The sequence below is a fragment of the Durotheca rogersii genome (genome assembly GCF_024521655.1).
Source record: "Durotheca rogersii strain YMJ 92031201 chromosome Unknown GGS23scaffold_31, whole genome shotgun sequence".
NCBI lineage: Eukaryota > Fungi > Ascomycota > Sordariomycetes > Xylariales > Xylariaceae > Durotheca > Durotheca rogersii.
The window spans coordinates 88,154-109,797 of NW_026251262.1; the positions used below are offsets into that span (position 1 = coordinate 88,154).

The 21,644-nt window shown below is 58.2% G+C and overlaps 8 protein-coding genes across 8 annotated transcripts; 5 read left to right on the forward strand and 3 right to left on the reverse strand.

Annotated features, from left to right (window-relative positions):
* The first annotated feature begins 934 nt into the window (after nt 1-934).
* GGS23DRAFT_312764 (glycoside hydrolase family 18 protein) lies at nt 935-3,191 on the forward strand. Its single transcript, XM_051512804.1, has 4 exons — nt 935-1,578; nt 1,777-2,008; nt 2,178-2,746; nt 2,947-3,191. Exons 1-4 carry the CDS (start codon nt 1,396-1,398, stop codon nt 3,034-3,036), a joined length of 1,074 nt encoding a protein of 357 aa, XP_051368260.1. The 5' UTR covers nt 935-1,395; the 3' UTR covers nt 3,037-3,191.
* Nucleotides 3,192-4,351: 1,160 nt separating this feature from the next.
* On the forward strand, nt 4,352-7,098 carry GGS23DRAFT_607417 (Vps53-like protein; the record flags this gene model as incomplete). The annotated part of the gene is made up of 2 exons (XM_051520049.1): nt 4,352-4,391; nt 4,487-7,098. The coding sequence occupies 2 exons, from the start codon at nt 4,352-4,354 to the stop codon at nt 7,096-7,098; spliced, it is 2,652 nt and encodes an 883-aa protein (XP_051368261.1).
* A 788-nt stretch (nt 7,099-7,886) lies between these two features.
* Nucleotides 7,887-9,187, reverse strand: GGS23DRAFT_615935 (CybS-domain-containing protein; the record flags this gene model as incomplete). Its single annotated transcript, XM_051520745.1, has 3 exons — nt 8,597-9,187; nt 8,478-8,495; nt 7,887-8,245 (listed from the first exon to the last, which is right to left on the reverse strand). Exons 1-3 carry the CDS (start codon nt 8,775-8,777, stop codon nt 7,887-7,889), a joined length of 558 nt encoding a protein of 185 aa, XP_051368262.1. The 5' UTR covers nt 8,778-9,187.
* An 82-nt stretch (nt 9,188-9,269) lies between these two features.
* Nucleotides 9,270-11,724, forward strand: GGS23DRAFT_584933 (uncharacterized protein). Its single transcript, XM_051517350.1, has one exon. It carries the CDS (start codon nt 9,649-9,651, stop codon nt 11,662-11,664), a length of 2,016 nt encoding a protein of 671 aa, XP_051368263.1. The 5' UTR covers nt 9,270-9,648; the 3' UTR covers nt 11,665-11,724.
* A 931-nt stretch (nt 11,725-12,655) lies between these two features.
* On the reverse strand, nt 12,656-14,658 carry GGS23DRAFT_312898 (nitrogen permease regulator 2). The gene is made up of 3 exons (XM_051512805.1): nt 14,506-14,658; nt 13,851-14,294; nt 12,656-13,757 (listed from the first exon to the last, which is right to left on the reverse strand). The coding sequence occupies exons 1-3, from the start codon at nt 14,546-14,548 to the stop codon at nt 12,790-12,792; spliced, it is 1,455 nt and encodes a 484-aa protein (XP_051368264.1). The 5' UTR covers nt 14,549-14,658; the 3' UTR covers nt 12,656-12,789.
* Nucleotides 14,659-15,136: 478 nt separating this feature from the next.
* GGS23DRAFT_584937 (CRAL/TRIO domain-containing protein) lies at nt 15,137-16,651 on the forward strand. Its single transcript, XM_051517351.1, has 2 exons — nt 15,137-15,800; nt 15,987-16,651. Exons 1-2 carry the CDS (start codon nt 15,340-15,342, stop codon nt 16,432-16,434), a joined length of 909 nt encoding a protein of 302 aa, XP_051368265.1. The 5' UTR covers nt 15,137-15,339; the 3' UTR covers nt 16,435-16,651.
* On the reverse strand, nt 16,634-18,236 carry GGS23DRAFT_615943 (PQ loop repeat-domain-containing protein; the record flags this gene model as incomplete). The annotated part of the gene is made up of 7 exons (XM_051520746.1): nt 16,634-17,034; nt 17,109-17,157; nt 17,220-17,406; nt 17,470-17,560; nt 17,661-17,772; nt 17,864-17,930; nt 18,192-18,236. The coding sequence occupies 7 exons, from the start codon at nt 18,234-18,236 to the stop codon at nt 16,635-16,637; spliced, it is 951 nt and encodes a 316-aa protein (XP_051368266.1).
* A 1,111-nt stretch (nt 18,237-19,347) lies between these two features.
* On the forward strand, nt 19,348-21,106 carry GGS23DRAFT_584952 (thioredoxin reductase). Its single transcript, XM_051517352.1, has 3 exons — nt 19,348-20,041; nt 20,116-20,812; nt 20,884-21,106. Exons 1-3 carry the CDS (start codon nt 19,841-19,843, stop codon nt 20,976-20,978), a joined length of 993 nt encoding a protein of 330 aa, XP_051368267.1. The 5' UTR covers nt 19,348-19,840; the 3' UTR covers nt 20,979-21,106.
* The last annotated feature ends 538 nt before the right edge of the window (nt 21,107-21,644 follow it).

A 21,644-nucleotide genomic window follows, 5' to 3' on the forward strand; every position in this document is an offset into this window, starting at 1 on the left:
AGTGACGAGAACGGGATCTGGCTCGTAAAAGATTGGCTTGCCCGTAGCCCAAATTAGCATGTCGTGGCACATTTTCCAGCACGATGGCCGATAGCATTCCCATGGCCGAGAGAGGTCAAGATCGGCTCACTTGGACCAAGGAGAGAGCACCGCGTTTGTTGCTTGTCTGATTTTGATGCCGTACGTACAACTGTCTGTTGAACGTGTGACAGGCTATATACCGTACAATAGCTAGGGGGGTGGCCCCCGGAGCTTTCTTGCCCTCGTTGTCGACCACGATCTTCCAGAGCCCCGCCCTCTGTCAGATGGCCCGCTGGCATCACCAACCCGAGAGGCTCCAGACGGAGAGCGGCTGGTGACTCCCTATCGAGGCAGGTCACCAAACCCAAACGGCCTTATTACTATACCCTGCGCCGTTGTTAGTCTGGCAAAGATAGGCTAACCCCCTTCTCCCCACGCGGCAGCCCGCAACACGCAGGTCCATGCCTATCGTCTGCTCCCACCCCTCCCTACCGCTTCTTCCTGTCTCTCCTCTTTCTCCTCTCTGGCTGGGTCCGTTGGCCGGCCGGCTACTACTAGGCTTAGCAACTTTTTGCTGTGCCGTATGTAACTCTCTCTCCCTCCTCGTCTGCCTCGCGAGCGATCTCTCACGAGCTGACTAGGATAGAAACCCAATTTCCTTCCCCCCTTCCAATCCCGCTCTGCCTTGCTAGCATGCCAAATGTCCAGTGCCGTCTTGCCCATCTCCGCTCGAACCGGCCATAGACAGACCCTGTATTCCGCGAGACCAACCACACCCCCTCGTCGCAATTATGTCATGCAGGGTTAGTTTAGGGGACGATCTCCGTGAGGGTATCCGAATACATATCTACCTGGATGGTCCCTCGAGGTAAAATTTTTGGCTATGTTGCGCCCTTCTCCACCGCTCCCGCGTCTGGGAGCTCGTCCAAGGAAAAAAAAAAAACCCCCCAAGAGACAACTCCCATATAAGAATCTCGCACACAAGGTTGGTCGTCTTGTTGGGCTTCAATAGTGGTCCTTGAGACAACGAATTCGAGCCCAGAATACTTCATCGCTCTTCCCGAGAGCCGTCTCCATAACACCGTGGAGGCGATTCCATCATGTACTATCTTGGGCACTCGCACTCCTCCGTCAGATATATTGGCTTATCCTGCTCTCCTTGAACTGTGGCGGACCGCATTCTCTCATATACTCACGCACGCACGCACGCACCTATATACTCTCCTCCCCTTCGACGGTATTTTAATCTTCTTCCCGTGCCGGGCCCCCCTCGCAGCCGATCGTAACCGCCGCTCCCTCTCCGTCTTCGCCTTTCCACTACCCCCCTTCGTCCTCGCCTTAGTTGTTCGAGGTCTAGGTCCTATCTCCGCCAACATGATCGCTTCATCGTCGCGAAGGCGCAAGACCGCGAGCACGTCGAACGTCATGTTTACGAACGCCGTGTACTTCCCGAACTACAAGATATACGCCGGCGCGACGCCTGGGATGATGAACTACGCCTGCGTGAACCATGTCTACTACGCCTTCGCCAATGTGGCAGCGGACGGATCCGTGTTTGTGAGTCTCGGAGATTCTCCTTCTCTCCCTGTCTCTCCCCTTTCCATCCTTCTCGTTGTTGCCTGCTTGCCTTAGACTGCTAGTGTTCTGCTGCTAGCTGCTCGCAGCTGCATGATACACAGTTTCATCCTGAAGGATCCAGCGTGCGCGGGAGAGCGAAGAGGAGAGAAAAAAAATATGCTGATGTTTAGGCCAAAGCTAAGCGACGAGTGGGCAGATACCCAAGCTCCCTGCGACGGAGTTCAGGGCGGCCTCGGGTCCTTGATGCACCTGAAGCAGAAGCACCCGCATTTGCAGGTCACCCTGTCCATCGGCGGCGGGACGTCGAGCGAGACGTTCCCGATAGTCGCCTCCGACACCCTGTTGCGAGATAACTTCGCGCGATCGGCACGAGGCCTGGTGGAGGCATCCGGCCTCGATGGCATTGATAGTACGACGTCCCTTCTCCCTCCTCTCTCCCGTCCCCTTGCCTCCCCCTTCCTCCCCTGCTCGCTCTTCCTCCTGCCACACCCGTGTACGTCCCCGTCTGTTCCGCGCTTCCGCGAATCTACCAGAGCACCTCTGGCTAACGAGTGAATTTGTCCCCTCCCCGCCAAAAGTCAACTGGGAATACCCGATGGATCCGCAGCAGGGCGCCGACTTTGTCGCGCTCCTGGCCAGCGTGCGGCTCCACCTGCCGGAGGAGCAGTTCTTCGTGACGGCGGCGCTGCCGGCGGGGCGGGCGGTGCTGCAGAACATCGACGTGGCGCAGGCGGCGGCGTACCTCGACTTCGTGAACCTGGTGGCGTACGACTTCTGCGGGCCGTGGACGCACCGCAGCGGGCACCAGGCGCAGCTGTACGCGATGCACAAGGAAGAGGCGTCGGGCGGGGCGGGCGTCGCGTACCTCGTCGGCCACGGCTGTCCCGCGCGCAAGATCCTGCTCGGCATCCCGCTCTACGGCCGGAGCTTCCTCGGCGTCACCGGCCCCGGCCACCGCCACAAGGGCGCCGGCGGCGAGGACGGCGCCTTCGAGTACAACACGCTGCCGCGCAAGAACGCCAAGGAGGGCGTCGACCGCCGCGTCGGCGCCGCGTTCTGCGTCGGCGGCGACGGCGGCTTCGTCACCTACGACAACCCCGACACCGTCAAGATGAAGGCCACCTTCTGCAAGCAGAAAGGGCTCGGTGTAAGTCTTCCCTACATCCCTCTCCCTGCAACACGCTTCTCTGTCACATCTGCTTCTTCTCCTCCTTCTCCCGTCTTCTTGCCGTTGCCGTTATGTCTGCCGTCGGAACCTACTCGCCCCCTCTTTTGCGCCCCTCTGCTCCCGCTTCCGATACGCCCTCCGTGCCTGTGATCTATCTGACACCGTTCGGACCAACCTAGGGTTTATTCTACTGGACCGGACCCGCCGACTCCCGGGACAAGTCTCGTAGTCTGATCGCGGCCGGGTTCCGGGCGCTACACAGCTCGTGACGCCGTGCTCCCAACACCTCCGAAACTACATACCTACTCTCACCACTCGACGAACGGACGGACGGAGTTGAGATTGCGTGGTCTTTTCTTTGTGGCATTTATTGGCGTCGTTCAATCTATTTTCAGCATTCCCTTATCTTCTTCACGCGGCATTCTTTATACCTACGCATCTGCATCGCTCGCTCGGGGAGTTGTTAGGCTGAGATGTCATCGATTCTCCTCTCGTCTGGATTATATCCTCGCATTTCTTTTCCCTGGAATCGGTTTTGGGAGGGTGGGGTCATCTTTCCCATTTATCATCATACCATCATCATAAACAGGCACAAGGCTCTTTGATACCAAGATACCAGAAACATCGTCGCGATGGGGGGCCAGGGGATTCCGTTGGATAGATAGGAGCATATATGCATTCATACGGTGGTGCGGATTGCATGATTACGGGTTGGTTTAGGGGAGAGGGGAGAGGAAGGGATTCTGGGCTGCCTCCGTTGTTGTGGTCGTAGTTGGACTTTGTCGAAGCTGAACGGAACGGGAGAAATGACGGGGGAATCGGTTTATATATCTGAAGGCAACATGAATATGAATGCGGATACTTCGCACTATCTCGATAATCTGAGAGGGCACGAGGAGTCGAAACAGATACGTGGTTTGGGTCGATTATGGTGGAAAGGTAACAGGGAACGTCGTCCATATATACCTACCTCCTACCTTAGGTACCTAGCCTACCTACCTACGTAGCACCTAGCAGATACTATAGGTATGCCTATATTCCACTGACCGTAACCGGTGAAGAGACTCAGTCACCTAGGTAAGTGAGGTGGGCTCAGTACGTACTACGTACGTAGTATCCGGAATGCAGGGGATGCTGCCGTCGTTTATTGGTTCGGATGCTGCCGATTCCTTCCTGGTGGGGAAAGGTAGCAGACCCGGGCAATATCGGTATGGTCGCGAAGGTGAGAGCCCCAGGTGAGCTCTATCGATAAGGACGCGCATTAAAGACACGTGATTGATTTACCGTGCGGCAGCGCAGCGACATGCCTACCTACCTATGAGTATGTACTCGGGCAGGGCATTCCTATCCCTCTCTTCTGCCTTTTACCACCATACTACCCGTACCATACCACAACACACGACACACAAATCCAGTATCTCTCCAGCTACTAGCTTGACATCGCGAAGCCATACCCATCCATACCTGCAGAATACGCGGCGGATGGCGCAATGACAAGGGCCTTTGCAGGCTTGGGAACAAGTTTGGGAATCTAACCTGGAAAAGCCGGATGCGTCGGCATAGAATCCGTCCTTGCTGCCCGCCATGAACGGTTTTATGGCCGAACCACCGTCTTTGGACGCGGGTTAGTTACCTCCCCCCTCTCTCCAACTCTGTCCGCGTCGATACGAGGCTGCCGGCCAAGAGAAGACGTTCGGTGAGCTAATACACGAGGACCAGCCGACTACGACCCTGTCCAGCACCTCAACCTCCTCTTCTCCCACCCTTCCACCGTGTCCTCTATTAGCGACGTATCCTCTATCCTCCAGTCCCGGCACGATGACCTCTCGGCCGAAATTTCGAGCCTGCAGACGACCCAGGCGTATGGACCCGATTCTTCCCTCGAACGAATGCAATCCGCCCAGGCCGAGCTGGCCGGTCTCTTCCGCAAGATCGAGACGGTGCGCTCCCGCGCTATCCAGACTGAGCAGAACATAACCTCCATGACCGCCGATATCAAGAGGCTAGATGGCACGAAGCGGAACCTGACGCTCTCCATGACCGCCCTGAAGCGCTTGCAGATGCTGACTACGGCATATGAGCAACTCAGGGGCCTGGCCAAGACGAGACAGTATAGGGAATGTGCGAGCCTACTCCAGGCAGTGTTGCAGCTCATGCGCCACTTTAATAGCTACCGGAGTATCGACCAGATTGCTACGCTGAGCCGGGGCGTCGGGGAGCTGCAGCGGGAGCTGCTGGAGCAGGTGTGCGAAGATTTCGAGATCGCCTTTGCAAAAGGGGAGGTCGCGCCGAGGAAGGCAACGCTGGTAGAGGCTTGCGGCGTCATGGATGCGCTCGGGGAAACAGCGAGATCGAGGCTGGTGACTTGGTATGTCAATACGGAACTGAGGGAATACCGTCAGGTTTTCAGGGGCAACGACGAGGCCGGAAGCCTAGATAACATCGGCAGGCGGTACGCCTGGTTTAAACGGACGGTGAAGGGATACGAGGAGGAGCATGCCGGTCTTTTCCCACCGCACTGGAGGGTTGGCGAGACGCTGGCTATGGCCTTCTGCGACGGCACGAGAGATGACTACAAGGGCATCTTAGAAAAGAGCATGAGAAAGGTGGACGGCACCAAGATTGATGTTAACCTCCTGCTGAGATGTTTGCAAGAGACGATGGACTTTGAACAAACCCTCGAGCGCAGGTTTGCAAACGAGCCCAGAGCCAGCATCGATACGCTGAGCTCCTCGGATGAGAGGACACAAAGCTTCAACGGGTCCATCTCGGTCGCATTCGAACCCTACCTCAGCCTGTGGGTAGAATCCCAGGACAGGGCGTTGGCGGCTATGATGCCCAGATACAAAACCCAACCATTAATTCCGGCCGACGAGGAGTTTTCGCCGCAGGCCGTCATCAGCTCCGCTATCGAACTCTTCCATTTTTATAAACTTACCCTATCCCAATGCGCGAAACTCTCTACGAGCGACCGCCTGCTAGACTTGGCGAAGACGTTGGCCAAGTATTTGGACGAGTACGCGCAACAGGTGCTGCTCACGATCCTGCAAAGGTCCGGGCACACGGGGGTGTCTCTGCAAGACATCGTGCTCGTGTTGAACACGGCAGACTTCTGGCATGCCAACACGGAGCAGCTCGAGGAGAATATTAAGAAGCGCATCGATAGCGAGCTCGTTGCCAAGGTAGATCTATCCTCGCAAGCCGACTCGTTCCTGGGTGTTGCCAGCGCCGCGATCATCGCACTTGTGAACAAGGTCGAGGCGGATTGCGAAAGCGCCTGGAGGGAGATGAAGAATACGAACTGGAGCAGGATGGAGAGCGTCGGCGACCAGAGCTCCTACGTCGGCGAGCTAGTTAGCCACATCAACGCGAAAGCAAAAGAGATTCTCGAGGTCATCGCCAAGCAGCAGTATGCTCGGGCCTTCGCCGATAAATTAGTAGAACACCTCGCGAACGCGTACATCCTTAACATCGTCCAGTGCAGGCCCATATCCGAAGTCGGCGCCGAGCAGATGCTGCTGGACAAGTACGTCCTCACCAAGTCTCTCGAGAACCTGCTGTCACACCACAACCCTGCGACGACGACGACGGCGGCGACGACGCCGCACGTGCCGTCGGCCGGCTTCGTCAAGCGGGTCAACGCGACGATGACGCGAATCGACCCGCTGCTGAAGACGCTGCAGGTGCGGCCGTCGCCGCCGGAGGGCCTCGTGCAGGCGTACCTGATCCACGTCGGCGACCGGTCCGACACCAACTTCCGCAAGATCCTCGACCTCAAGGGCGTGCGCAAGCAGGACCAGGCGCACCTGATGGAGCTGTTCGCGATCCACCGCGAGGGCGCGTCGGCGGGCGGCGGGCGGCTCGCGGCGCAGAGCCCGCTGCTGACGCCGCTCATGAACGCGACGGGGCTCGGCGGCGGCGGCGGCGCTGCCAGCGGCGCCGGCGCCGGCAACAACCTCAACCTCAACCTCGTCGCGCTCGACCGCCTCGCCGCGAACCCCGGCGCGGCGCTGTCGACCGCGGCGCAGGGCGCGGCCGCCCGCTTCGACGCCGCCGCGCTCGGCGAGAAGCTGCTCAACGCGGCGCGCGACGGCGTCGAGCGCATGGGCACGCCGGGCGTGCTGCAGCAGGCGCAGGAGGCGGGGCAAGGCGGCGGCGGCGCGGGGGGACCCGGCGGAGCTGGGGCCGGGACCAGCGGCGCGGCCCAGAGCGCCGCCACCATCAACGAGAACCTGAAGAACTTCGGCAAGTTCTTCCGCCGCGACATCGGCGGGCTCGGCGTCCGGTTCGGCAAGAGGGACGCTGCGGACGAAGGGCAGGCGGGGCGGTGAGGGGAGGGGAGGAGAGGGGAGCTCTCTCTCCCTCTCTCCTTTCTATACCTACCTAGTGAGGGAGGGAGCGGGGCGGAGCGCAGTAGAGAGCGGTAATAGAGAGAGTTGTGTAGGGAATAGATGTGTGTGCCCGCGCGCCTCTGCCGACCGCACTGTCTGCCCCCCCTGGCTAGGAATGCGCGCGTGTATGTACCACGGCGTATCTCCGGACGGCAGAAGCCTCCGAGAAAGGGACGAACCCCTTTTTGATCCCGGCGGCTCGGGTCTCGGTGCAGCAGGCGCCGGAAGCGTTTTGTCTGCTGAAACGGAGGACGCGGATCATCCCTCCCCCGCCCCCCGCTCCGCGAGGAGCGATGTACAGGTAATCTTTGCATGGGGTGATTTATTGGAGCTTTATTGTAGATAGATACACGGACGGAGAGGTGCCGCTCGGCTGGTATGCCTCGGTCGGCCCAACACGGCTCGACGCGAGGGAGCCTCATCTGCGCGATGAGAATGTTATTCCCACGCAGCTTCGTCGTGCTGCGTGCGCGTCCCTTTTTTTCTTCTTCTCTCCTCCCTCCCCGCCCCACCTGCCACAACACCTGCTCGTCGTTGTGCTCCACCCGCGTCACTTCGTCGTCGTAGGGCATGTACTCAAACAGTTCCGTCTCCGTAGTCTCTTTCCCGCTCCCTCCACTCGCGTCCTCCCGCAGCGCGCCTCCGCAGCACCTCTAGCTTTTATCAACTCGCAGGCCGTCCCCCCCTCACACCCCCGCGGCCGTCTCGGCATCTCCCGAGGGGGGGCTTTACGGCTTGGCGGTCCAGACGCGCTTGACGGCCTCGGTGAGGCCGACGTCGTTGGTCTCGAACTCGTAGAGGCCGACGCCGACGAGGGCGGTGGCGGCGTTGAGCAGCCACATGGTGTAGCGGCGGGCGGCCGGGTAGCGCTTCTTGGGGACGTAGTCGACGACGAAGGCCTGGAAGCCGAGGTGGCTGTGCACGAGCAGCAGCGAGCACAGCACCGCATCGAGGCCCGGGTTCAGCGAGCCGCCCGCGAAGGGCGCGACCGTCAGCGGGATGATCCCCGCGGCCACGACGCGCTCGAAGGTCCAGTGGTAGGACCCGTGGCTCGGGCTCGTCTCGGGGACCGGTGCCGGGTCGTTGACTGTGCAGATCGCGGGGGTTAGCGGGCTGGGTTTCTTTTCCTTTTTGGTCTCCACCGTTGCCGCCTCATTTTACGCGCGGCCTCCTCCCTTTCCCGTCTCTTTCTCCCTCCCACATGCCGAATCCCGTCTCTCATATATCCGTCTAGCGGCCCCGGGGGAGCCGTCTCCGCCGCTATTTCCCCCGCCGTATGGTGGACCGCACATATCCACAGATTCGGGGGTTGTGCATACCTGTTCCCTTGATGACCTCTGTGTGTGTGGAGCGCGAAGAGATGCGTTAGCATGCCAACCCTCGACAATTGGAGTAGGAGGAAGCGTAGCGGAGTTGGCGGCGATCTGCGGCGACGTACGTGGGCCCGGAGGCAGGAGGCTCCTCCGGCTGGAAGCGTGGAAAGCCGCGACGCGGGCCTTTTCGCTGGCAAGGGCTGGCCGGATCAGCTGGTGTCTCGAGAGCGTGGGGGCGGTGGCGGCTCGCCGGGTTGATGCGGCGAGGGTATGCCGGATGAGGGTCGGGCGCATTATGGAGGCCATTGGGGCGGGGGCGGGGGCGTGGGCTTCGCTGAGGTAGTGTTCGCGTATCGCGTCCCTGGTGTAGGCTCGTCGATGGGAAGTGAGACGGGGGTGGGAGTAGGACTCGGAGAGGGAGAGAGAGAGGGAGAGGGAGAGGGAGAGAGAAGAATTGGGAGCGCTGGCGATGAATGAGTGAGGAATGATGGATGATGAAATTCGATCGATGGACCGAATGGCATTGCCGAGGGAGCGAAGGAAATAAGGCGGTTCTGATTGGCTGGGCCGGCCGGAAAAAGCCTGTGCTTCTGCTTGAGGTACGTACCTGAGGTCGTTGCCGGCTTAGGTAAGGCGAGTGGGGTCCGTGGGTACATTACTCGATGTATATTCGATACATGCATATCTCCCTTTGCCGTCCTGTATGCATCTACGAGGCATCGGCTTCGCTCCGCTCAATTGAATAATGACGGAGGGAGACGGCGGGGGGCTCCACTGAAACTTTTTCGCTCTGGTTTTTTTTCTTGGTGGAGGGGTCCAAACCAGACATCGTCAAATCGAGAAAAGAGGGAGGCCGTTCTACTTGCTCACTCGACATCTCCTCTCTCTACTTCTCACTCACTCACTCTCCCTCTCTCGTGGTCTGTGTGTCTCTCTCTATTCGCCTTCGGGCTTCTTACGTCCTGCCGTGTCGCCTCGACATGCCACACGGTCCTTCTATCTGCCTGACCACCAGAGAAGATACGCGGCCTGCTTTTACCGCTTTCTACGAAAGCATCACATAGAGCAGCTTACTGATTCCCTACTTGGGGGCTGGTGATGCGTTGATACCTCGTCCTCCTCCGTCACCCCTCGCCCTCATCCTCGCCCTCTCCCTCCTCCCAAATCGAATAAGAAAATGCTGTCAGCATCCGTCCCTAGCGGCTATGGCACGCCGGTCGCTCTCTGCCGGCAGTGCCGCCTGCGATCTCTAACTAGGGTGCGACAGCAGTCCAGACCGATAACGTTGGCCGTCCTGGCGCGCCGGAAGAAGATGGAGGAGGATTGGACGGCCAAGGCCCAATTGATCCGTAAGGGCGAAGTGCCTCATCTCTGGAACCTACTTAAGGAGCGTGGATATGTCAAGCAAATCGCTGGCACCGAAGAACAGATCAGCGAGCTCATGAGACTGAAGAGGATAGGCGCCTACGTCGGAATCGACCCTACCGCGCCCTCTCTTCACATCGGCCACCTCCTCCCGCTGATGCCCCTGTTCTGGATGTACATGCACGGCCACCGCGCCGTTTCTGTCATCGGCGGCGCCACCGTCAAGATCGGCGACCCTACCGGTCTTCTGAAGGCTCGCCCGAGGATGGCGAAAGCGGACATTACGATGAATATCACCAAGATCCACTACCAGCTGAAGCGAATATGGCAAAACATCGATGTATTAGCCAACCTTCACGGTTACAAAAAGGAGTCTAAGATTTGGAGTCGCGCCCTGCTGAACAACAGCCAGTGGTACAACACCCTTTCTCTCATCGAGATTGTGGCCGACTTGTTTAGAGGGGTGAGAGTCAGCACCCTGTTGTCGCGTGATACCGTCAAGAAGAGGCTGGCATCGGGCGACGGCATGTCCCTGGCCGAGTTCATATACCCCACGATGCAGGCCTGGGATTGGTGGCACATGTTCAAATCGACTGGCGTACAAATGCAGATCGGCGGCTCCGACCAGTACGGGAACATCGTGACTGGCATCGAGTGCTTCAAGTACATCCGCGACCACGAGCCGGATCCACATGAGCGGTTCCCCAAAGACGCCCTACACGATCCTGTCGGCTTTACCGTACCTCTCCTCACCGACGCTGCCGGCAACAAGTTTGGGAAGACCGCCGGCAACGCCCTTTGGTTTGACCCCTACATGACAAACCCGTTTGACTTGTACGGCTATTTTATGCGGCAACCGGACGACGAGATCGAGAGTCTGCTGAAGCTGTTTACCTTCAAGTCCTCGGAGCAGATCGCCGAGATAATGGAGAAACAGGTCAAGGACCCCCCCGCGCGCGTCGCCCATCACGCTGTCGCGTTCGACGTAATTAGCCTGGTTCACAGCGCCGAAATCGCCCAGTCAACCCAACTGGAGCACCGTGGGATATTCTCGGTAACAAAACCCAATACCGAATCCTACCCGACAGAAGGCCCGGCCTCGGCTGAAAAGGCGGCGTCCTTCCAGGCCCACATCCAGCTCCCCGAGTCTCTCATTCTAGGCAAATCCATCAGTCGTATCCTGCACGCCGCCGGCCTCGCCGAAAGCATTACCGAAGGCCACCGCCTGACGAAGCAGCAGGCCGCCTACGTCGGGGGCGCGCCGGGGCAGCCGGCGGCGACCAACAAGGGCATGTCGTACGGCGAGCTGATGTTCACGCCGGTGAAGAACTGGTTCCCGACAGACACGCGCAACTTCCTGATAGACGGAAAGCTGCTGATCCTGCGGCGGGGGAAGCACTTCATCCGGGTGGTGGAGATGGTGAGCGACGAGGAGTGGGCTCGGACCGGGAAGATGTACCCGGGGGAGCCGGGGACGGGACGGGTGCGGGTCCTGCGCAAGGTGCTGAAGGAGCTGGCCGACCAGGAGGGGCTCCAGCTGACCCACAAGAACATCAAGACGCTGATGGAGCGCGTCGAGCAAAGCTTCCTACGCCACCAGAAAGGGGCCCCGCTGGAGAACACGCACTCCATGACGCTGGAACGCGCGCGGGGGATGATCTCGAGCGCCTTCAAGGTCAGCCCCGACGCGGAGCCGCAGACCGAAGAGGCCAAGACCGAAAAGGCCAAGACCGAGGCCATCAACAGGATCATAGACCAGGCGCACACGCGGATGAAGAATTTTGCGACGGAGAAGCTCTTGATGTACGAAGAAGTGAAGCGGCGGTAGTATATAGCTTTTTTGCCTTGCTTCCCGGCTATGGTGGTGGTGGTGGTGGTGGTGGTGGTGCTGCTGCCACGCGGGTGTCGTGGGGTAGCTGCTTGTTAGGGGAGGAAGGGGACATGGAGCGGACGGCGCGCGAGAAAAATAATATAGTGAGAGACGTAGATGCGATCGCCAGGGGAGGAGAGGAAAAACTGGCTGGGCGGGTGGACGGTTAGGGGAGGGGGCGCAGGGCAGGTAAGGCACCCACGTACGCTTGTGTATGACATGTTATAGTACCACGGCGATCCGTTGTATAATAGATATCGCTCTCAAGTCACGGCCTATCCCCCGTCGCGCGCCACTCCCTCGTCCCCTTGCCCGCGTTTCTATCCTCTAGTTTGCCGTCATGTAAACTACTCGCCTATCGCCAGCTCCCTCCGCGAGATACGTTTCAAGGTCGGGCGCGGTTGTCTTTGCTTATCGGTCTTAAGCCCGAACTAGCTACCTGCTTTGGATCCACCCGACTATTTAAGCCTCTTCTTTCTCCGCCGGGCTACTTGCAGACGCTATATTCTCTACTCGTCCCGCGTCTGAGACCTTCTCTCGGAATCCTCCTATCTTGATAGGTAGCATATGGTATACATATGTACACGTCTCTGCTGGGGCTTGTATATGCTCTATAGCAAAGGCTGCTTGAACTTCCTCTCTTTTCTGTTTCTGGGCAGTACCCAGGGCAGATATGCCGTACGACGCATACGTGTAACCCCGACCCCCGAAACGCGGCTGTTGATAGTGCACGGTCCTTACACCTCAGGGTCTGCCCGACTCGCTTTTTCGAGGTCCTCTGGGATGAAATGCATGTCTTCGACAACTTCCGGCTAGGCGCAGGGATCGGCGCTTTGGGAGTCTTGCTTTGCCGTGGCCCGCCTTCTCATCCGGGGGAAGTGCTGCGGAAAGCGTATAGGAAGTATCTCTTGTTATACTCTCCTGACCGGCCGAGGCCCTTGCACTTCCTAACATAGAGTCATAAGAATGGTATCGCGGCTTTTTTGTCGCGGCGATTTCAACGGTTACGGCCGTCCCCCGCCGGTGCTATCGCACGGCATTGCGTGTGTTAACCGAACGATGCCCGCTGAACCGACCACTGGTCTACCTGTAGAATACGGTCCGGTCGCCGGCCCCAAGGCTCTTGAGCTTGCGCATGATCTCGCCGTCGGTGAGGTTCTGCTCGGTGATGATTTGGTCAAAGGAGTGGCAGCCGTCGGCGTACCGTAGAAGTGGATCGTCGTCGCCGTTCGCGTCCGCTCCACCGGGCCCCGCCCCCGTCGGCGCCCGAGTGCGCCGCCCCGTTGCCAGGCTTTCAAGGTACTGCTTCGACACGACGTACTTGTGCACGCGGTACAGAAGACCCTTGATCACGCCGAACTGTACCAGTCGCCGCACGTCCACGTGCCGTAGCACATCGAACCCGGCGTCCTGGTGCAGCTTGATCCACTCCATCACGCTGCGCCCCATGCAGAACGTCGTCATCAGCTTAATTAGTTGGTAGTTCGAGACTGCTTGCCGAGGTGTCTGGTGGTGATGGTGCTGTCGTTGTTGGCCGATGGCGTCATGCAACGCATCCCTGCTGCTGCTCCTACTGATGGAAACCTCGCTAGGGGGCGCTAGGGAGGTAGCAGCATTAGATCCTGGGTTATCGCCACTGCTTCCCCCCTCTCTTGCCCCCGACCCGGGGACGGCAACGGGGTTGCTAATGCATACATAGGCAGAACACTCGTCCACAAGGCCGCCGCGGTTGGCGATAAAGTCGTGGATACCGGGTCTCGGCGCGTAACAGCTGCCGAAGAAGAACATGTCGAGCAGCAGGATGGTATCATAGTAGAGGAGGTGCTGCAGGGCGATCTGGGCGAGCGGCAGGGACACGTCGGCAAGCCAGGCGATGCGACGCACGTCGTTAACGCCGTCGGTGTGGGGGATGATCTTCTGCAACGTCAGGTCCCATGTCGAGTCTACGATGTCGGCGAGCTTCATCTTAGGGACCGGGACATGCCACCCGCGCACGGGCGGGGGCGGGGGGTGGAAAGGGAAGAGCTTCATGTTGAGGATGTTTACCTCGTCTTAGGGCTGTGTAAGTAGGTAGTCCGGAGACGTTCCCGACGCGCAAGATAGGGACGGGAAGGGAAGGATTATGCGAGGGATGGAAGACGTACCGACGGGTATCATGCACTCGCCATAATTGTTGAGGTCCTCTTTGATAATCTCCAGCAGGCTCTCGATGGGCCGCCTCTCGCCGTCGGTGAGTTTACCGTCGGAGCTCAAGTACCCGTACTGGCGCTCCATCTCGGCGAAGGTGACGGCGAGACGCCTCACAAGCCTCTCGTACGGAATTTGGTCGGCGTCGGCCTCGACGACGAGCCCGAAGTTGAAGATGAACTCGTTGCGGTGGTACCGCTCATGGGGGATGGAGACGGGAAACCCGAGAATGCTATATTTGGTATCTGGGGAGTTCACGGTGATGAATCGATTGAAGAAAGCCTTGCGCGGGATGATATACTCCTGGATTATGTCGAAGTCCACCAGCGGCGGCTTCATATGCGGCGTGTAGGTGGTTGCCACGATGCATCCCGGTGGTGACTGCGCGACAATCTTGGTTCCTGGCATGGATGTGAGAGGATGCTTCCATAGAGGGGGATTTAGGACGTGTGTACGAGGGCCTGGAGTGAGCTGGTTTCTATATGAGGGGCACACTCTCAAGTAACGATGCAGTTCATACGAAGATAGGTATAAGAAGGACAATACCACAGGAAAATGAAGATAGGCGTGACGCATATTGGGCGGGACAGGAAAACGGCTCGGCAGACTTACCCTCCTGTGGTAGGAATCTAGCATAGAAGATGCCCTGGATCATTTTGGCATTCGCTCACTCGTCGCCTGTCCATCCATTCAATCGCGGCGGACGCGCACTCGAATTGAAGCTATTCCGGGTAGTACCCACCGCCGTGCTGGGCGGCGCAACCGGGGGGTCGATGGTCTGATCTTGGCTTTAGTCGCGAAACGACGGGCGCGGCGTATGGATGGGCAGGTGTTCTCGATGGCGGACAGTAAGCCTGGGGACGGTAACGCCGCTTCTAGGAAGCCATGTTGTCGAAAGGGAGGATGTGGTTGGTGGGATGGTCGGGGGCTGGTCGGTGGGTGTCTGCACCTATCGTGGACTTGGACTTGGCAGACAGACAAGACGAGAGAGGCGGTAGAGGGAGAAAGACGGAGGTGACAGGCCGACTCAGGTTCATACAGGCTGCTACGGGGACCGGATCACCTGAAACCACCTGCAATCAGTCGGCAGCGAGAGGGATCAGGGTCGGCTTAGTCACCATGCAGTCGAATTACGTCACGGTGTCCCGATCGGGGAAGCTGCGATGCAACTGCGCCGCAACGAGGCAGGTACAAATGGCACGGCCTGCCTGCCCTTGCCAACCAGCTCTTGTCCCCGAGCCTCTGCAGAAAGCTGAGCGGCTTCGTCACTTTACCGTTTCCCACCGCCGAATCGCTCGGGGTTATGAGAAAATACTGGAAAAACAATAACAAAAGACCGAAACCCGCGTCGATCCTTTTGCATTTCGCGTAACCCGTACTAGAAAGGACCTTATCTAGGCACTCTCTTGATCTCTCGATACTCGCGTCTGCACACACGCCACCGCCATGAGTGAGGAAGCCAAACCCCCAGTCGCAGCCGATGCCGCTGCGCCTAAACCCGAGGCACCCGCACCGAAGCCGGACGAAGCCACGACGCCGATCCAGCAGCTGTGGGCGACGGCGAAGGCCCACGCCCACGCCGAGATCTGGGGCGTGACGCTGGCCGACCCCGAGACCCACGTGCCGAGCCAGATCGTGCTGCAGAAGTACCTCAACGCCAACGACGGCGACATCGTCAAGGCGCGCGAGCAACTGACCGCGACGCTCGCCTGGCGCGCCAAGATGCAGCCCCTCGAGCTCGTCAAGAGGAGCTTCTCCAGCGCCAAGTTCGGCGGTCTCGGCTACGTCACGACCTACGGCGAGACCGGCCAGGACGCGAACGCAGACCCCGAGGCCCGCGAGGTCTTCACCTGGAACATCTACGGCGGCGTCAAGTCGATGGAGGAGACCTTTGGGGACCTCGAAGAGTGAGTCGTTGTGCTTCTTCTTCTTCTTCTTCTTCTTCTTCTTCTTCTTCTTCTTCTTCTTCTTCTTCTTCTTCTTCTTACCACCCTCTTTCCAACGGCGAGACACTACTAGCCTATCTACAATAAACCTACACATACGTCGCAGACAAGACGTCGTCTTCTCTACTAACGAGGCCTCCACACTAGGTTCATGCGGTGGCGCGTCGCGCTGATGGAGCTCGCGGTGCAGGAGCTGTCGCTGGCGAGCGCGACGAAGCCGATCACGGCGTCGTGGGACCCGTACAAGATCTTCCAGGTGCACGACTACCGGAGCATCAGCTTCCTGCGGCCATCGCCGGTGGTGAAGGCGGCGAGCACGGAGACGATCCGCGTGTTCGCGACGGCCTACCCGGAGCTGCTCAAGGAAAAGTTCTTCGTCAACGTGCCTGCCATTATGGGCTTCATGTACGGCCTCATCAAGCTCTTCGTCGCCCCCAAGACCATCAAGAAGTTCCATCCCATGTCCAACGGCGCAGGTCTCGCCCTCGAGTTCCCCGACAGCAAGGTCCCCGCCCTCGGCGAGCGCTTGCCGGTCGAGTACGGTGGTAAGGGCAAGGATCTCAAGACCCAGGGCACCGAGCCGTCCGTCGAGTAAGGGAGTGGAACAAAGGGAGTGACATAGCCGACGGGATGCGCGTCCATGCATGTGTGGCGATTGGGGGTAATTAGGTATGACGGATTGGTTTTGGGCTTCTCGGTTGGTATACTTAATGACGGTAATGAGACACGAACGGATTGCGTTGATTATTCTAGGCTCCTGTTAGGCTTCGAGATATCTATTCCTTAGCTTTATCTTCACCCTATCTCTACCTTTAACCCTGTCCCTAATCTGCTCGTCCCTCGTCCCCTTTTCGCGGTTGTGTCTGAGAAGTCTTCTGGTCTCTCCCACACTCCCACGCTAGACGTCGGCGTGCTCTGCCCGCAGGCATCCTCTTGCTCCACATGGCTGCCAACTCCCAGAGAGGTAATCCCGCGAGCCTTCCGATCACCACCGCCCATTTCTATGCCATTCAATTTGGGCTTCTTCTGCCTCACATACTCCCGCTCCGCGAACTTGAACGGTATGCCCTGCTTCTTATACTCAGCTGCGACGTCGTCAAAGGTCTTTCCTTTCGCAGCCGCTTCGTTCCGGATGTTCCGCGTGCGGATGAGCCATATGATGTGGGAGATGAAGATGCCCGACTCGAGAAACATGCTACATCCCAGTTCAGTAGAGAAATCACAGAGAATATTGATACCATTCCGCGCGACGCGCGTATCGCCGCTTACCACACGATGTAGAGCACCCCGCCGAGGATGTCGAAAGTGTTCTGAGCCACTGGATTTGGTGAGCGATGTGCACGTAGCAACGGGCTCACGGGGAAGCCGAGCGTACCGTACCTAGCGATATGAGAGAGAAGAACGCGCCTAGCCAGTCCATCGTGAGGAAGAGGAAGTTGATCCCGACAACCCTTCCCTTCCGCTTCCAGAGCTCGCCGTACGGCGGCAGCAGGCCAGCCGCCAACAGGACATTGGCGACGACACCGATGGCCAAAACGCCCGTTCCGTCCCCGGCATCGTATTGTGGCTACCGGCGGTGTCAGTTTATGTCCGTCTCATAGATATATATGCACTTTCGATTTGGGCTTACTCGTAACTTTACTATCAAGACCGTCTCGATGGCAGCAAAAGCTACCGCATTCGCTAATCCTATCGCGATGACCTTCCAGAGGACAAATTTACTACGGCTCGGGAAGCAATCGTTAGCGGTATGTACCAGGTTTGAGGAAATCACCGTGGCAGCACGGCGGGCAGAGGCCTCAGCTAGATTACCTGGAGTACAATAATATCTGACACCAGTTTACGAGGCAGAGACTCATAAAGATCTGCGGCTGCAGCTGCAGGGGGTAGTTAAACCCCTGGACGATGTTGTATACCCCGAACGGGACGCCGCCTGGTCGGGTACGGTTAGCGAGACCTTTGCTTCCATCTCTGCTTGCCCAATCGACCGGGTCCAGAGACGGCGGCTCACGGGGGGGCCTCACATATGGACCATAAATACATCATGGCGCCGGGAAGACCGTCCGTCTTCTTGGTCCGCCAATTTGTCCACTGCGGTATTAACATGCTAGGTTAGCTAAAAGTGGTCGTGGCAATGATTACGAATAAGCCATTCGCGAGGAACACGGCAGGAAAGCTAGTAATGCCTGCCCTACGTCCGTCGATGTGATCGTTGGGAAACACACTCACTATCTGAGGTATCAACTGGATGCACCAGAAAACGGTGCCGAGTGTCTGATTATCGCCTCTCTATATGAGCTGCCGTGATCTCGGTAGGTAGTCTTGGGCGTCCTGCTTGGAGAGGAGGCTTACACCGAGGACGTTGGCTGCGAGCGGGATATTCTGCTGCGGCGCCATATCTTTCGGGGAGACTGGAGGCTGGCGGTAGTTCCCGAGCGGTGGGCGGTAGAAGGCGGAGTGCTTCGCGCGTAATGAAGAGAGCCGCGATACCGGGTCATTAGTACAGGGTTGAGTGGTGGGCCTGAGGGTACACGATCGCAGTGGCGGGGGGGTATTCCAAATCCCGAATAAAATGCTGCTGCTAGCGAACGTCACGAAGAGAGATGTAAACAGGGAGCCTGCAGACAGTAGATGATGAGAGACGATGACGGGAAATATATGAGAAGACCGGCCGCTTTGTCAAAGAGCTGCAGAACTATTACCTACCGTGCAAATATCGTTGTAAGTGCCTTATATGTACTGACCGGACGAGTAGCTGAGCAGGCGCGTGAGTCCGAAAGATTGCCTAAGAATGCTTTTATTTACCTAGGTGTAGTTGAAAGCAGCTCGATAGATCCCGTGTCTGTATCGAGACTATCCTAGGTAGGTAGGCAGGTTCGTTAAGGCATCGATTGCTTGAAAGCCGGCACCCTCGAGGAAATATCGCTCGGCTTCGACCCGGCGAGGGCGTTTCGATAAGCGGGACGAATCTCCAGCAAGAGAATGGGACAAGACAATCTGCCACAATCCTATCTTACTACCTACCTAATACTTGCTCACGCTCATTCAGGATCTAGGTATCCGTAGTCTTTCTGGGTTGTTTTATCGACTTGCATCTACGAATAGCCCGCGGAATTTGCGGATTGCCTGCGTGTCTTGGGTGACATTGTTGCGTGTCCTGTCATATGTCCCCGTTACCTCTGGTCGATCTGGTAACCACATATTCGAGTACCTGCCCGGCCGGTCTTACCAGGTAGACATCACGTTAGGGGGGGGGGGAAGTCAGCTCCGATTCGGACCTCAGATCTTCGACGGTGGGGCCATGTATAGAGGTCGGGTGGGGAAAGGAGCTGGGAGTACATTGAGGGTGTGTACCTTCTGGCCTTGCTCCCCGCCTGTATGTACAGCGCAGGAAGTATCGGTACATTTCAGGTACCTACGTACACGAGACGTCGGAATGGCGCTGCTGAATAATGCGGGGATTTTCTCCTCCCGTCACCGGCGCTCACCTTCTCCCCCTCACCCCTCACCTACAGAAATGAGCAGGCGCTGAACAACGACACACGACATACCGCCGCTAGGGAATAATTCCAAATTGATGTCTATTTTCGGAACCACATGTAGAGCCGCTCTCCTGTGACAGTTCCATACATTCCATACCCTCCCATCTCCCCTAAGCCTTACTAAGTCTACCTGATTCCATCCCTGTCTTCCTAATTCCGCGGGGTTTTTGGTCGAGTCTTACTCCGTAGCACTGCCGGGCTCCGTCGTACGTTGCCGATCGCAGACTTCCCTTATTTGAAGGCCACCGTAGCCCTCGCGCTCGTCGCCCATCTCTTCTCCGATCCGTGTTCTATCACTAGTTGATAGAGCGTCGAAAACCCGTCAAAGTGTTCTCCTCCAAAGCCGCTAGGTCACTCCGCGCAGGCACATCGGGCATCACCACTGCAGCCCTCGCCTCCGCCGGCCTCCAGAAATACACGCGACAGTACAACGAGATCCCCAAGGCAACAACCAGAGGCATGCATAGCAAGGTTGTCGTCATCGGCTCTGGGCCCGCCGCCCACACCGCCGCCATCTACCTCGCTCGCGCCGAGCTGAAGCCCGTCCTCTACGAGGGGTTCATGGCCAACGGCATCGCCGCCGGTGGCCAGTTGACCACCACCACCGACATCGAAAACTTCCCGGGCTTTCCCAAGGGTATCATGGGCGGCGAGTTGATGGTGAGCCAGCTGCGATATCCGAAGAGTCCACCATCTCTTGCAAGCCTGTCTAACTTGTGGGGTGCTTCTTATAGGATGCCATGAGGCTGCAGTCGGAGCGATTCGGCACCAAGATCATCACCGAAACCGTCTCCAAGCTCGACCTCTCCTCTCGGCCGTTCAAGTATGAGACGGAATGGGCGCCCGGCGAGGAGCACACCGCGGACGCCGTCATTATCGCTACCGGGGCTTCGGCGAAGAGGATGAACCTTCCGGGAGAGGAGAAATATTGGCAGAGCGGCGTGAGCGCCTGTGCCGTTTGCGACGGGGCCGTCCCCATATTCCGGAATAAGCCGCTCGTGGTGATCGGCGGTGGAGACAGCGCCGCCGAAGAGGCCACGTTCCTGACCAAGTACGGCAGCCATGTGACGGTGCTAGTGCGCAGGGACAAGTTGCGGGCCAGCAGCATCATGTCACAACGACTCCTGAAGAACCCGAAGATTACGGTCCGATTCAACACGCGGGCAGTGGAGATCAGGGGCGACGACAGGGTGATGACACACCTCGTCATCGAGGACACCGCCAGCGGGAAGAGGCAGCTCATCGATGCCAATGGGCTGTTCTACGCCATCGGCCACGACCCAGCTACGGCCCTAGTCAAAGGGCAGCTAGAAACCGACGCCGAGGGGTATATCGTCACCAAGCCCGGCACGCCGTATACCAGCATCGAGGGCGTGTTTGCGGCCGGTGACGTACAAGACAAGAGATATAGGCAGGCCATCACCAGCGCAGGTACGTCTATATACCCCTTGAACACAAGTCCCCGCACCGCATACACCATGCTAACGAGGAGGGGATCACAGGCTCCGGCTGCCAGGCGGCCCTGGACGCGGAGAAGTTCTTGGCCGAGCACGAGGCGGATGAGCGAGAGGGGACCGAGGCAGGAAAGCCGGAATGACTGTTGTCCGCCCAGCTTTAAAGGGGTGTTGCCCAGCGATAGAGAGATCTACCTACCTTCATACCTGCTCGCATTAGACAGATACCAAATAGACAGAATCAAGAGAATCGAACGCAGTCGATCGCGGCCTCCGGGCACATTTCGTCTCAACTTTCTCCTGCGCTTCTTCCTCATTCTTATTTCCTGAAGACGTCGGGGCCGCGTAATCCGCCGATTCACGGCCGATGATCCTCTTGGACCCGCCCCAACGATAAGCTGCGGTTCGCGACAACAGCTTCGACTCAGTTCTCACCGCAACGGAACACTGGCCTTAATCCGTATCGCGTCATCTTAACTAGCGCATCGACGGAGGAAGCGATGGTCTGGACTCATCGTCCAACAACATCATACCGCCTTATCCTATCCCCGCCATCGGCCTGGCGTCCGTTTCGGTCCAAGCGCAGCAGGGAATAATACCCTGCCATCTAGGATGCCACCTTGCTCGCCGGACACTCTAAGTGTGTTGTTAATTGCAGTATTACGCCTCTTTATTTAGCAAAGCAGACCGCGGCGTCGAGACACACGCATGATGCCGCGACTAGCGATTGCATTCTGTCGCCTCAAGCACAAGTAGATAACCCCGCCTCTCTTCATGCGCGACGCAGCGCAACCGGACTATACCGCAAC

Bases quoted from the DNA above. Each gene is read 5' to 3' on its own strand.
- GGS23DRAFT_312764 (XM_051512804.1), top strand. From the start codon at position 1,396: ATGATCGCTTCATCGTCGCGAAGGCGCAAGACCGCGAGCACGTCGAAC. The intron at 1,579-1,776 runs GTGAGTCTCGGA...TTTAGGCCAAAG, and splicing joins CAGCGGACGGATCCGTGTTT to CTAAGCGACGAGTGGGCAGA. The intron at 2,747-2,946 runs GTAAGTCTTCCC...GGACCAACCTAG, and splicing joins GCAAGCAGAAAGGGCTCGGT to GGTTTATTCTACTGGACCGG.
- GGS23DRAFT_584952 (XM_051517352.1), top strand. From the start codon at position 19,841: ATGCATAGCAAGGTTGTCGTCATCGGCTCTGGGCCCGCCGCCCACACC. The intron at 20,042-20,115 runs GTGAGCCAGCTG...TGCTTCTTATAG, and splicing joins TCATGGGCGGCGAGTTGATG to GATGCCATGAGGCTGCAGTC. The intron at 20,813-20,883 runs GTACGTCTATAT...AGGGGATCACAG, and splicing joins GCAGGCCATCACCAGCGCAG to GCTCCGGCTGCCAGGCGGCC.
- GGS23DRAFT_584933 (XM_051517350.1), top strand. From the start codon at position 9,649: ATGCTGTCAGCATCCGTCCCTAGCGGCTATGGCACGCCGGTCGCTCTC.
- GGS23DRAFT_312898 (XM_051512805.1), bottom strand. From the start codon at position 14,548: ATGATCCAGGGCATCTTCTATGCTAGATTCCTACCACAGGAGG. The intron at 14,295-14,505 runs GTAAGTCTGCCG...CATCCATGCCAG, and splicing joins TAGATTCCTACCACAGGAGG to GAACCAAGATTGTCGCGCAG. The intron at 13,758-13,850 runs GTACGTCTTCCA...CACAGCCCTAAG, and splicing joins CGAGTGCATGATACCCGTCG to ACGAGGTAAACATCCTCAAC.
- GGS23DRAFT_584937 (XM_051517351.1), top strand. From the start codon at position 15,340: ATGAGTGAGGAAGCCAAACCCCCAGTCGCAGCCGATGCCGCTGCGCCT. The intron at 15,801-15,986 runs GTGAGTCGTTGT...CCTCCACACTAG, and splicing joins ACCTTTGGGGACCTCGAAGA to GTTCATGCGGTGGCGCGTCG.